This window comes from Oncorhynchus gorbuscha, linkage group LG12 (assembly GCF_021184085.1).
Source record: "Oncorhynchus gorbuscha isolate QuinsamMale2020 ecotype Even-year linkage group LG12, OgorEven_v1.0, whole genome shotgun sequence".
In the NCBI taxonomy this organism is placed as follows: Eukaryota; Metazoa; Chordata; class Actinopteri; order Salmoniformes; family Salmonidae; genus Oncorhynchus; species Oncorhynchus gorbuscha.
The window spans coordinates 10,657,930-10,672,046 of NC_060184.1; the positions used below are offsets into that span (position 1 = coordinate 10,657,930).

The 14,117-nt window shown below is 43.1% G+C and overlaps 1 protein-coding gene across 2 annotated transcripts in view; it reads right to left on the minus strand.

Annotated features, from left to right (window-relative positions):
• Positions 1-3,971: 3,971 nt before the first annotated feature.
• The window catches only part of LOC123990515 (B-cell lymphoma/leukemia 11B-like), a 52,977-nt gene continuing 42,831 nt past the window's right edge, over positions 3,972-14,117 (minus strand). For both annotated transcript variants that reach the window (XM_046291070.1, XM_046291072.1), the window contains exons 3-5: positions 9,192-9,901; positions 8,229-9,044; positions 3,972-7,989 (exon numbers count right to left, since the gene is read on the minus strand). In XM_046291070.1, coding sequence (XP_046147026.1) covers positions 7,369-7,989; positions 8,229-9,044; positions 9,192-9,901 — 2,147 coding nt within the window. In that variant the 3' untranslated portion in view covers positions 3,972-7,368. The remainder of the gene's footprint in view (positions 7,990-8,228; positions 9,045-9,191; positions 9,902-14,117) is intronic.

Sequence of the window (14,117 nt, forward strand, 5' to 3'; positions counted from 1 at the left end):
TAGAAGACCTGCTTGGAGCCATGTGTTGAGATGACTGCGGGTGGAAGACCTGCTTGGAGCCATGTGTTGAGATGACTGGGTGGAAGACCTGCTTGGAGCCATGTGTTGAGATGACTGGGTGGAAGACCTGCTTGGAGCCATGTGTTGAGATGACCGCGGGTGGAAGACCTGCTTGGAGCCATGTGTTGAGATGACTGTGGGTAGAAGACCTGCTTGGAGCCATGTGTTGAGATGACTGGGTAGAAGACCTGCTTGGAGCCATGTGTTGAGATGACTGGGTGGAAGACCTGCTTGGAGCCATGTGTTGAGATGACTGGGTGGAAGACCTGCTTGGAGCCATGTGTTGAGATGACTGCGGGTGGAAGACCTGCTTGGAGCCATGTGTTGAGATGACTGCGGGTAGAAGACCTGCTTGGAGCCATGTGTTGAGATGACTGGGTGGAAGACCTGCTTGGAGCCATGTGTTGAGATGACTGGGTGGAAGACCTGCTTGGAGCCATGTGTTGAGATGACTGGGTGGAAGACCTGCTTGGAGCCATGTGTTGAGATGACTGTGGGTAGAAGACCTGCTTGGAGCCATGTGTTGAGATGACTGGGTAGAAGACCTGCTTGGAGCCATGTGTTGAGATGACTGGGTGGAAGACCTGCTTGGAGCCATGTGTTGAGATGACTGGGTGGGAAGACCTGCTTGGAGCCATGTGTTGAGATGACTGTGGGTAGAAGACCTGCTTGGAGCCATGTGTTGAGATGACTGCGGGTGGAAAACCTGCTTGGAGCTTTGACACTAGTTCACATCCTGGGAACGGGGTGGAAATGTGCAGTTTTGTGATTGAGATGATGTCTTTTTGTTTATGATATAGGTGTGCGTACGTTGATGCATGTGTGATAATCATATGTTTTTCATAGAACCGAGGTAGTACGACCTGGAGAATATCTACTGACAGTAAAGAAATTATTGTAGTCACTTATGGTTGTTTAAAGTTTCTGTGTGTAAAGACGGGAGACGTTACCCAGACTCCTTTGACAAGTTGCTAATAGGCTGGAAAATGTTTTCTTTAAGCCCATATACAAGCCTTACTTCAACAGATTTTTTTTTTTAACCAAAACTTTACAGCTACTCATAAATAGTTAGCCACTGTAGCTAAAGTATTTATTGTGGCCACAAAAAAATCAATTCATCCGTTCTACTTTATCTTCGGAGAGAGCTACATAAAAGTGTCTGAAAAAAACACAACTTACTTCTAGGAACAAGACTATCTCTCAAGTGTTATAGATATCGGAGATGTTATCTTTGCATTTTATGAGCAAATTACTTCCTTCTACACGCTGCCTTGTCTTTGTAATCTGTTTTTTTATGGTCCAACATCTTAATCCGGGTTTGCTGGGCTCTATATTTACCACATGGTTCAGTTAAAGCAGCTCTTTATTCAATCTGTTTTGCTGAAGCGTTACAGATTCCATGATAGAAAATGTAAAGGTAATTTCCGATTGAGCCGACATAGGCAGCGTTTACCGTGAATACCGTCTACGCCTTCAAAAATGTAAATCACGCTGTAACTACTTCCACACAGGTGGAAGAGATTGTGTCATCTATAGCTGTATTATAGATCTCACCGCAGAGCCCCATGGTCCTTCTGTAGCTCAGTTGGTAGAGCATGGCGCTTGAAACGCCAGGGTAGTGGGTTCGATCCCCGGGACCACCCATACGTAGAATGTATGCACACATGACTGTAAGTCGCTGTAAGTCGCTTTGGATAAAAGCGTCTGCTAAATGGCATTTATTATTTATTTATTTATATCTTATTGGCTGCTAAATCAGCCAATAAACTCATCTCTGAAGCCAATATATGTTTCTAACACTTCTACAGGTTGAAGATCATCTGCAGATTAGTATTATTTACTGGTAGCTATTGGAGTGAATCCTAACTTCCAGTGAAACGTATCATTAATCTCTTATTGACCTTAGTTAAATAACTAAGAGGAAAAAAATCTGGGGAAAAGGTGGAAACTGGGATTCCCCCCCCCCAACTGGGATCCCCCCAACTGGGATTCACCCCCCCCCCATTATGAGCACATAATCCCCCATCGTGTAGACTTCAGAATCATACATCACACTATTTATCTGCAACATTATATTCAGAACGTTGCACCCACCTGAACACACCCCTCTGGTTTACCAAGCATTTCCTGGTGCCACCTTATTAGTCTTCCCCCCTTTCATGTTGAGGGCTCAGTTATTGTGTGGTGGAGTAGCAACTTAAGTATTCATCCTCTCCTCCTCTCCACCTCCATCATTGTCTTTGGTGAAAGTCCCCACCTGTCTGGCTAATAAGACCTTGCATGGCCTTTCAGGAAATAAGGAAATGAAGCCCAAAGGGGTCACCAGGGGTCACGTAGGTTCAAGTGTTCTAGTAACAGATAGTGGATAACTGAAGATGTCCCACTCAGGTCATTTACCATTGAAAAAAATGATCAGGTCCGGTCTGCTTAACATGGTGGCTCTCTCCCATAGGCACCAATACATTAGCAGCTGGGTCTGGTCTGCTTAACATGGTGGCTCTCTCCCATAGGCACCAATACATTAGCAGCTGGGTCTGGTCTGCTTAACATGGTGGCTCTCTCCCATAGGCACCGATACATTAGCAGCTGGGTCTGGTCTGCTTAACATGGTGGCTCTCTCCCATAGGCACCAATACATTAGCAGCTGGGTCTGGTCTGCTTAACATGGTGGCTCTCTCCCATAGGCACCGATACATTAGCAGCTGGGTCTGGTCTGCTTAACATGGTGGCTCTCTCCCATAGGCACCGATACATTAGCAGCTGGGTCTGGTCTGCTTAGTTCATTGACTGTTTATGGACCTGAAAAAAGTTGAGAGTGGGATGTTTCAATCAACCATCACTAGAGATAGGGTTAATCACATGTATTAACCAGTGGCTATTTGTGCTATAAAGAATTATAATCGTGTCAGTATATTGGGATTTATAGCGTCACATTGATGGCAGATGTTATACCTGCATACTAGCCTTGTTTATACCTGGTTCTAACATGCGTCCTTTGTCCGGATCTTGTCCACATTCTGATTGCGACCACATTTTTAGACGGGTGTAGATGATTAAAAGACTCGTTGTGATCATCCTGTCCACCTCCGGAGGTAGTCAGACACACATTGTGTCTGGATATCTCACAAGGTTAGGCAGATCTGGACAGAGACCACCATATAAACAATCATTATTCTGCCCTTTAAAAACCATTGACAGGTGACACCTTTAACTGATTACATCAATGTGCGAGTTACAATAAACAAATAAATATTATTTTGAAAGAATAGCTGTGAAATAATTTGCATAAAGGAAAGGGACCAGGAAATCTGGTCACAATGCAGACACAGTGGATGGATAACAGACATATTTTAATACCGTGTGTGTAGACACATTTCTGGAAATGTGGACGCAATCAGAATAAAGACAAGATCAGGATAAAGAACCCATGTAGGCACCAGGTATAAACGGGGCTACTGAGGGCAACAGTTTTAAGCACCAGTCATGAGACATTCAACATAACTACTGGGAGTTATTGTCAAATAAACAACTAAAGATGCAACAATGGTAAAGTAAAAGATGCTAATGTTATTAGTAATAGTGATATTAATGTTAATAACTACTTCAGATGTTATTAGTAATAGTGATATTAATGTTAATAACTACTTCAGATGTTATTAGTAATAGTGATATTAATGTTAATAACTACTTCAGATGTTATTAGTAATAGTGATATTAATGTTAATAAATACTTCAGATGTTATTAGTAATAGTGATATTAATGTTAATAAATACTTCAGATGTTAGCAGTGTTGGCGATATTAATGTTAATAAATACTTCAGATGTTAGCAGTAATGGTGATATTAATGTTAATAAATACTTCAGATGTTAGCAGTGTTGGTGATATTAATGTTAATAAATACTTCAGATGGGCAATTGCAACATTTATTGGATTTGTTGACTTTCTTTTCAACACATTACAAAAATACATATATGTTCAAAACAGCCGACGTTACTGCTGCTGCTTTGAAACTACTTATTTTTCACAACAATCCCTCAAAAAAGAAAAAGAAAAAAAGATTTTTGTACAAAGAGCAAAAGTCATGAAAGTTGAAAATGTGTTCAAATTTAAATTTTAAGTGCCATCACAAGAATTTCAACCAATCATGAGAAGAAAAAAAAATATTGTCCATGAACGCCTCCTAAAACTGATTTTCTCAAATTAAAAAAATACAAATAAAAACATTTCTCCCATAACCCATTGCAGAATCCCAATCCCAAAATTCCTCTGATATTCTGGATGATTTCTAATTTAAATGTTGTTTTTTTAAATCCATATTAGGATAGATTTACCAAATAAATTGACTTTAAACATTTGAATCAAATCACAATTGGGTTGGGAAGGTAAAATAGGCAGAATGTTGGAACCATTTGTTTTTAAAAACACAGCATCATTTATCAATATTACAAAGACACTGTGTATCGTCATACAGTGAGCAAGAAATTATACGCAACTACTCATGTAAATCTACTTAATAAAATCCCTCCACCATCATAACCATACAATGCTCGTTATGGTCAAAACATAGAAGAAAAGAATACTTTGTTATTGTTTAAAACACAGAGGATTTCATCATTAATTACTTCAAACACTGTAAGCATTATTCTGGTACTGAATGTTCTTGTATGAGATATCATTCTGGTACTGAATGTTCTTGTATGAGAGGACTAGTTATGTTTTACGAGTCTGTCTTCCTGGTTCCTCAATGCGATTAAAATAACTCTCTAGCATCCATATTTTGGATGGAGTTTATGAAGCTTGTTCAGAAGTTGGAATTGTAGGTTTCTCCTCTCCACTGTCTCAATTGCAATAATAACAGTTATTATAGTTATTATCAACTTTGTTCTGAAGTGAGAATTGATTTTTTTTAAACATATTTTTATTGGAATACACTGAAGATGTACTCTTACTGAATATCAACATGTGTTTTCCCCAAACGCATGTCTCTATGGTATCTATACCTGTTCAGTCAGTCGCATATATTATGATAACTAATCTATTCCATTTCCACACGCTGATCTGAAATAGAGGACCATTATGAGATGAGTGTTTTGTGTAAGAATCTGATTTCTGTCAACAAGATGATGATGAATAGGAAGGTTTTCATTCGAGAGCACACCCATGTCCAATTGCCTAAACACACACAGCACATTTCAAACAGGCTGTGTGAAGTGATATCTTTGAGGTGAGGTGATTATCTCTATTGAAGATGGTTGTATTAAGGGAAGATGTGGCCTCAATCTTCCCTAATATTGGTCCTCTTTCTCTCTCTCTGATGTCCTTGGTATTAGATTTGACCAGTAGATATGCATTTGGGTTAAAACACACTTTTCATATGCTTTCAATTTCATTTGAATGACTTTGATCCTTGCTTGGGTCTCTCTCTCTCTCTCTTTCATTCTATGTCTCTCTCCCTCTCTCCCTCTATCCCCTCTCCATTTTCTCTATTTCAATTTTTCATTTTCTACCTCAAGAATGATCCAATCAGATCTCAAGGTCGTTTGGCCATCAGTCTAACTGCTGTGCTGGACATTATTACCATAACTCAATGTAACTCAAATGGGCTTTTTTAGATTCATTCAAGGATGAGCCATCCTCATTCCACGCAGCTGAAAATCACAAATTGTAAATCCCTAAAAGTCACGAACGCCACGTACAGTGTCTTCACAAATCTGTTATTGGGCGTTAAACCCCCATATCGCTTTGTGAAGCAAAATGAACAACCCCCACCTTTTCCTTTTCAAAGCTGCTCTACTAATACATGAACGCTGAGTTAGTGAACTGTGAAAGCAGGCAGGCAGATTGAGGCTTAGAGCACACAGTGGAGAAACACAGGCATTGATATGAATTCCATTCTGAGACCGTTTTGCTGAATCCTGAGGGGATCAGAACTCACCCTGGGCGACGAGAACACTACTGTTCAGGAATTCCCCAGAAGGAACAATGAAATGATTCTAGAAGTGGAATGTACAGTACAATGTAGAATGTTTAAAAGTTTAACTTAACAAATTGGTTTTGATGAAGCTTTATCAAGTGTCAAGAGGGTGTAAGGGACATTGCCACTATGTGGTTCAAATGTAAACAGTATGACCATAGGAAGGAAGCACTATTGAGAGGACCTGTATTGCAATTATCTAGTGAATGGTTGCAATAACAATGTATATTATTCAGAAGTTAAATAACAGCCACAGATCTTTGACTGTTTTAGTTAGAGTGGACATTCCGAATGTAAAATATGAGGCTCGTATACATTTACTTTCTGTTATTAAAGAAAATCGAATATTTACATAATGTTTGATGAAATAAAACGGTTTACTCTTCCCAAAACATCCACACACATAGCGTTTTATAGGACTGTTCTCCTTTCCACATTTACTACAGCAAGTTTGAACTGATATATCTTAAATATTCCCATGGTGATTTAATCCTGCATCTAAGGAGTTCATGTCAATGTCTGCAACCGCTATTTATGTCCCCGGCGAATATTGGGAATGTGGGGACTGGATTGCATCATCATAATAACACATGCAGATATTAAAAAATTATAGTTTGTGTAAAATTGGCTGTAATCTATTCAGACTTTTAAAACATCAACATTTGGTTTTTTTTGAAATCCTAAAATGTAAATTCTGTTGTCATAGTGACATTCAGTGCTTGATGTCAGAGATGTTGACCTAATACGATATTAATAATACAGATAAAAAATAAATAATTGCTATCATAATTTAAGAAGTTTACTCATTTACTTATAGTTTCCTTAAAGGAATTGTTTTTAATTAACAAATCAAAATTAAAATTGTTTTTCTAATCAAGTGTGACCTGTTTCAAGTTGTGTTTTTTAGAAGAAAAAAAAATTCAGCATATTTTTTTTTAACTTACTAGCTAGCTACCTAATTCCCTATAAAACCCCACAAAGATGTACCTGCACATGCCCAATATCTTTACAAAACTCCAATAAATACAGACATTATTGCACAGTAGAAAGGCTCAATGGATTCCGAAAATGATAAAATCCTCAGATAGATCAATAGTTGGCAGGAAACTAAAGGTTTCTAGAAACATCCCATGTTTCCCTTTGTTATATTTCTCAGTTGGCAGTTTGTGACAAAAAGAACAAACAAAAACAGAATTACGTACATTAAATTGTCCCAAAAATATTCAAGAAGATGAAAGATTATCCAGCCAAGCCCCGTGTTGAAGTCCTGTAAGTGTTCATTCAGAATGAGTCTGAGGTGTTAGACTAGCCTAAGCTTTAGCCTAGCGTAACCTAGCCTCTCTCAGCCTCCTCCAGTTTGACGTCGCTGGCCATCAAGTGTTCCCCGTGCCACTTCTTCATGTGTTTCTCCAGGGTGCTGTAGACGCTGAAGGGCATGTGGCAGATGTCACAGCGGTACACCTCCTTCCCAAACTGCCCGTGGGTCTTCATGTGGCGTGTTAGCTTGGAGCTCTGTGCGCAGGCGTAGCTGCACAGGTCACACTTGTAGGGCCTCTCTCCCGTGTGGCTGCGCCGGTGCACCGTCAGGTTGCTGCAGTTCTTGAATATCTTCCCACAGTACTCGCAGGTGTCGCTCCGTCGGCTCTCCTTACTAGGTGGTCGACCCGGCCCGGGACCCCGCAGGAGGTGAGGGGTGGAGCTGCCGCTGCGGCCCGATGTGCCCACTCCCTCCAGGAATTCCCCAGGAGAGGTGGAGAAGCGGAGGGAACCCGTTTCGGAGGAGGAGTGCTCTGAGGAGGTGGCGAAGGGGGACTGGTGGGCGTCACTGAAGCCGTGGAGGAAAGGTTCTCTGATGAAGTGGCGTGAAGCGGCGTAACCTGCCAGGAGCTGGGAGTACATGTTCTCTGGGGAGATGAGGGTCGGAGCCGCGGGGAGCTCCAACTCCTTCTCCACCTTCACATCAAATAGAACGAAATTAAAGTTTATTTACACTGAATTTAACAAATCTAAACCCAGTAAAACAATACAACTAGATAAGAGAAAAATTATGTACTTCTTTCAGCAGTCTAAACGTCTGTTTTATAGTATTGGAAACAGTTGTGTAAACGACAAAACATAAGAAAACATAAAAACACAAGTTATTTAAAAAGAATAAAAGTCACTTAAAGGAGTAGCTAAAAGGGGGTTCTTACCTTGATTCTCTTGTTGGAGGGGTTGGGGCTGGTGATGGGGGTGGGCCGGCGGTGGAACAGTCCAGTGAAGGAATCTTCTGACCCACTAATCCTTCCGTTCATCAAGGGCCTCTCCTCTCTTTCAATCTCTCTCTCTCTGTCCATCGCTCTGCCCATCGCCCTGTCCAACGCTCGCTCTCTGTCCCGCTCAATCTCCATCTCCCCCCTCCCTGCATCTCCCCCCTCTCTCGACTCTCTATTAGGCTGCCTCTCCCTATCCAGACTCATGGTCTTCTTGGAAGGGGCCAGCCTCAGGTGATTGTCCAGGTGGTTGTATGGGTGCATGATACCCACCCCTCCGGTCTCCGTCACTCTATCCCCACCATGAGGCTTCTCGTCTGGGGAAGGCCTCGACCCGTTCTCCCTGTTCTTGTGGAACTCTGAGTCCATGCTCAGGTTAGACTCAGGCCTACTTAGGCCGTTCCTCATCTCCTCCTCATCCTCAATTTCTTCCTCCTCTTCTTCCTCTTCCTCATCCTCTTCCTCCTCCTCGTTGTCCATCCCCATTCTTCCCTCCCCCTCTCTGCTCTTCTCCTCCCCCTCTCCTACCTCTCCTCTATTCTCCTGTTCAGGGGAGCTCCCCATGGAGCCTGACTTGTGTATGTGTGTCTTCATGTGTCTCTTCAGCTTGGAGGCTTGAGAACAGGCATGGTCACACAGATGACACTTGTAGGGCCTCTCTCCTGTGTGACTCCGTCTGTGGACTATCAGGTTGCTCTGGAACTTGAAGGTCTTTCCACAAAACTCACAGGACTTGGACTTGGCTTGGGCCTGGACCTGAATGAATGAATGAATGTATGAACAAATTAATTCTTAATTATCCCATAGGGGAAATGTCTTAGCAACATTACAGACAATTCTGTAATACATATAAGACATTACAATACATACATCAGCATATATCCCAGGACACACTGCACATACCTGGGCCTGGTTCTGGCCCTGGGGAGGAGTGGTGGCGTTTCCCTGAGGCGTGGGGGGCTGTGGGGGGTAGGTGAGGAACGGTGGGGGCTTGGAGCCCGACTGGAAGAGAGTTGGACTCAGCAGGCGGTGCATGGGGGGCACCCGGGTGGGCGATAGAGGAGGTGTAGGGCCTCCGTTGTTAGTATTGTTGCCAACCGCCAGCTCTCTGAGCCTTCTGGAGAAGTCCATGGAAGGAGGATCCATTGGGGTCAGACGCATCACCCTCTCGAAGGCACTGGGGTGCTGGAAGAGCAGGGGCCCCATCTCCTCTGGACCCAGGCGCTCCAGGAGGTGTCTGGGGGGCGGGGGTCTGACGAAGGGTGGGGTGGCAGGGAGCCGGGTGTCCAGATAGCCCGGAGGGGGACGGGGGTGGTGAGGGTGTTGGGGATGGTGTGGGTGGTGCTCCCTGAGTAGTGGCGCCGCCATTCGGAGGAGGTGGAAGGAGTTAGAGGTGTCCCCCAGGAAGGTTGGTAAGGGAGAACGAGGGAGGGAGTCTCCTCCACCCATGGGAGGGGGGAGGGCCATGCGAGGGGTGAGGGTGTAGTTGGAGGGGTGTGTGTCCAGATAGATGCGGATGCCGTGGGTGTGTTGGGCGTGCTGGAGCAGGAACCAGGCGCTGGTGAAGGTCTGTTTACAAGAGGTGCAAATGTAGCTGGACGGCTCATCTTTACCTGAGAAAGAGAGGGGGGGGGGTAGAAAAGGGAGCGAGAAAAAGGGAGCGATTGTAACATGAGAAGAATGTAGAAAGGAATGCATGACTGACTCACACTGTAATACAGTTTTGAATCACCTACATAACAACATAGGTATAATCAAAATACATACATTATCTTTTATATCTGGAATGACAGCAGATAAAATTAGGATCTCAATGACCTTTTCACACGACCCTGCTGTACACCAACATAACAACATGACGTGAGAGAGATATTGTATTCTATTCTCCCAGGACAGTCGACTTCATCACAGAGCTCCCACAGAGAGAATATCATATAATAACCTGAGTGAGGGAATATCATATGATAACCTGATTGAGAGAATATCATATAATAACCTGATTGAGAGAATATCATATAATAACCTGAGTGAGAGAATATCATATGATAACCTGAGTGAGAGAATATCATATAATAACCTGAGTGAGAGAATATCATATGATAACCTGAGTGAGAGAATGGTTAGTGTGATCTCCTCAGATAAACACATATGCATATATGAGCAATACGAACTATATGCAAACCAACCCGGGGCTACCTAGGGGCAGGATATTACTAACGTGTGTGTGTGTGTGTGTGTGCGTGCGTGCGCGTGCGTGCGCGTGTGCGTGCGTGCGTGTGTGTGTGTGCGTGTGTGTGTGTGTGTGTGTGTGTGTGTGTGTGTGTGTGTGTGTGTGTGTGTGTGTGTGTGTGTGTGTGTGTGTGTGTGTGTGTGTGTGTGTGTGTGTGTGTGTGTGTGTGTGTGTGTGTGTGTGTGTGTGTGTGTGTGTGTGTGTGTGTGTGTGTGTGTGTGTGTGTGTGTGTGTGTGTGTGTGTGTGTTTTGGTGTGGGGGAACGAAAGATATATGACAAGAGAGAGACAGAGAGAGGGAAATAAAGAGGGAGCTGAGAAAGGAAGAGAGAGAGGGAAACGCCTGCCTGGAGGTGACAGCATTCCCTCCCCCATATGGCCCCCTAGGCACAACTACGACAACATAACCAACAAAAACGGGTCACAACTCCTGCAGCTCTGTCGCAAGCTGGGTGTGTACAGTACATAGTCAATGGTACAGTGGGCTTTGAGGTGACTCCTCTGGTAGGTGCACCTATAGCTCATCTCTTGGCAGTAGTACTGTAGACTACTTTATCGTTGACCTCAAACCAGAGTCTCTCTCTCAGAGTGCCTACTTGAAACAGAGCAATATTCAATCATGAGGCATCAAAGCCAAAGGAACGGAATAATATTAAGAAACACTATAGATGGAAGGAAGGTAGTGTGGAAACCTACAGTGCCTTCCACTAATATTGGCACCCTTGGTAAATATGAGAAAAATGGCTGTGAAAAAAGGGTCTTTGCTGTTTATCCTCTTGGTATTTCAGTCAAAATATTCACAAAATTCAAACCTTAAATTGAAGTAAAATCGTTTAAAAAAATAACACGGAAATAAATTAAATAAATATTTTTCTCCGAAACATGTGTGCCACAATTATTGGCACCCCTAGAAATTCTTACGAATAAAATCTAGCTGAAGTATATTCCCATTCATATTTAATGTTTAAAGTTCACCTGAGAGATTAGGAACACTTAAGTGGTAAGCCATGACTTCCTGTTTCACTGGAGTATAAATATGAGGTGACACACAGGCCAAGTTCCCATAGTCGTCCATCACTATGGGAAAACAGTATGCAGTAATGATGTACAACAGAAGGTTGTTGAGTTTCACAAATCAGGAAATGGCTACAAGAAAATATCTCAACAGTTGAAAATGCCAATTTCCACAATCAGGGCAATAATTAAGAAGTTTAAAGCAACTGGAGATGTTAACAATCGGCTTGGAAGAGGACGTGTGTCCTATATTGACCCAGAGCACAGTGAGGGGGATAGTTTGAGTGGACAAAACATCTCCAAGGATCACAGCTGGAGAATTGCAGACGTGAGTTGGGTTTTGGGGTAAAAAAAAGTCTCCAAAACTACAATGAGACGCCACGTAGCAACAAGTTGTTTGGAAGGGTTGCCATAGAAAAGCCTTTGTGTAACGATCGTCGTCGGTGGAAGGAAGAGTGGACCAAAGCGCCCCACGGAAAGTGTTCATGATATTTATTTACAAGAAACACTCAAACAAAAATACCCCAAAAACGAAAGGGAACAGTTCCGTCAGGCACAGACACTAAACAGAAAATAACACCCCACAAAACCCAAACGGAAATTCACAACTTATATATGATCCCCAATCAGAGACAAAGATAGACAGCCGCCTCTGATTGCGAACCACACACACACACACACACACACGGCAAAACAACAAAGAAATAGAAAACATAGATTTTCCCACCCGAGTCACACCCTGACCTAACCAAACATAGAGAATAAATAAGTATCTCTAAGGTTAAAGGTCAGGCTGTGACACTTTGCTGTCATCAAACAACAAACTCAAGCACCTACAGTTTGCCAAACGTTACTGGAACTTTCTATGGGACCAGGTTCTATGGTCAGATGAGACCAATATAGAGTTTCAATGAGACCAGGTTCTATGGTCAGATGAGACCAATATAGAGTTTCAATGAGACCAGGTTCTATAGTCAGATGAGACCAAAATAGAGCTTTTTGGAAACTAACACCAGAGGTGGGTTTGGTGTAGACAGAAAGATAACCATGCAGAAAAGTACCGCGTCCCTACTGTGAAGTATGGTGGTGGATCTTCTATGTTTTGGAGCTGTTTTTCTTCCAAAGGCCCTGGACAACTGGTTAGGATACATGGTATCATGTACTCCATTAAGTACCAGCAGATATTACCTCAAAACGTGACTGCCTCTGCTAGGAAGCTTAAACTGGGCCTTGGTTGGATCTTCCAGCAGGACAATGAACCAAAGCACACCTCAAAATCAACACGAAAATGGTTCACTGACCATAGAATCAAGGTTTTGTCATGGTCATCCCAGTCCTCTGGCCTTAACCCCATAGAAAACCTGTGTGATGAGCTGAAGAGGAGAGTCCACAAGCCTGGGAATCTGAAGGATCTGGAGAGGTCCTGTATGGAGGAATAGTCTCAGACTCCTTGCCATGTGTTCACCAACCTCAATACGCATTATAGGAGAAGACTCAGAGCTGTTATCTTGGCAAAGGGAGGTTGAAAGGCACAGTCAACTTAGTGTCTGTAAACCTCTGACCCACTGGAATTGTGATACAGTGAATTATAAGTGAAATAATCTGTCTGTCAACAATTGTTGGAAAAATGACTTGTGTCATACACAAAGTAGATGTCCTAACCGACTTCCCAAAACTATAGTTTGTTAAAAATACATTTGTGGAGTGGTTGAAAAACTAGTTTTAATGATTCCAACCTAAGTGTATGTAAACTTCTGACTTCAACTGTATTTCCCTCAGATTACACAGACCCAAAAAAAAGAGAGAGAAAAGAGAGAGAGAGAGAGAGAGAGAGAGAGAGAGAGAGAGAGAGAGAGAGAGAGAGAGAGAGAGAGAGAGAGAGAGAGAGAGAGAGAGAGAGAGAGAGAGAGAGAGAGAGAGAGAGAGAGAGAGAGAGAGAGAAGAGAGAGAGAGAGAGAGAGAGAGAGAGAGAGAGAGAGAGAGAGAGAGAGAGAGAGAGAGAGAGAGAGAGAGAGAGAGAGAGAGTTTGTGGTTCTCACTAGGCATATGCATCCACTTCTTCATGTTATGTGGGTCTATCTCCAGGGAGACGGAAGTATGTTGGGGCCTACTCCGACTCTGCCGTGTTCCCGGCCCAGGATTAACGTCTTTAGTAATCAAATAAAGGGTGTTTAAAATGGCTCCACACACACACAGCACTGATTGAGAGAAGAACAGACCATTTCAGTAAATGAGCCTCTCATTAACTCGCTGACCTGCCTCCCCGGGGCTCTGTCTAACCAATCACTGAGCCAAGAGGGGCACACGTCGCCACAGTTACTGGAGTCTGTGTGGAGCGTGTTGCATGTGTCGGTACGCTAGGCTGTCTACCTGTGTTTAGTTTGGCTGGTCTTCACAGACCTGTTTGGCAGCTGAGCGCTGGACAGCTTACAGCTTGGACGGAGAGAAGAGAGGGAGAGAGGGAACCAGAGATGAGGAGGAGGGGAGTGTAAGGAGAGAGTCTTTAGGGACCATGGTGGTTTTAGAGCTTTTTCCTGATAGAACAGTGCAGTTGAACATCACGGGGGGGGGGTCACTATGGAATAA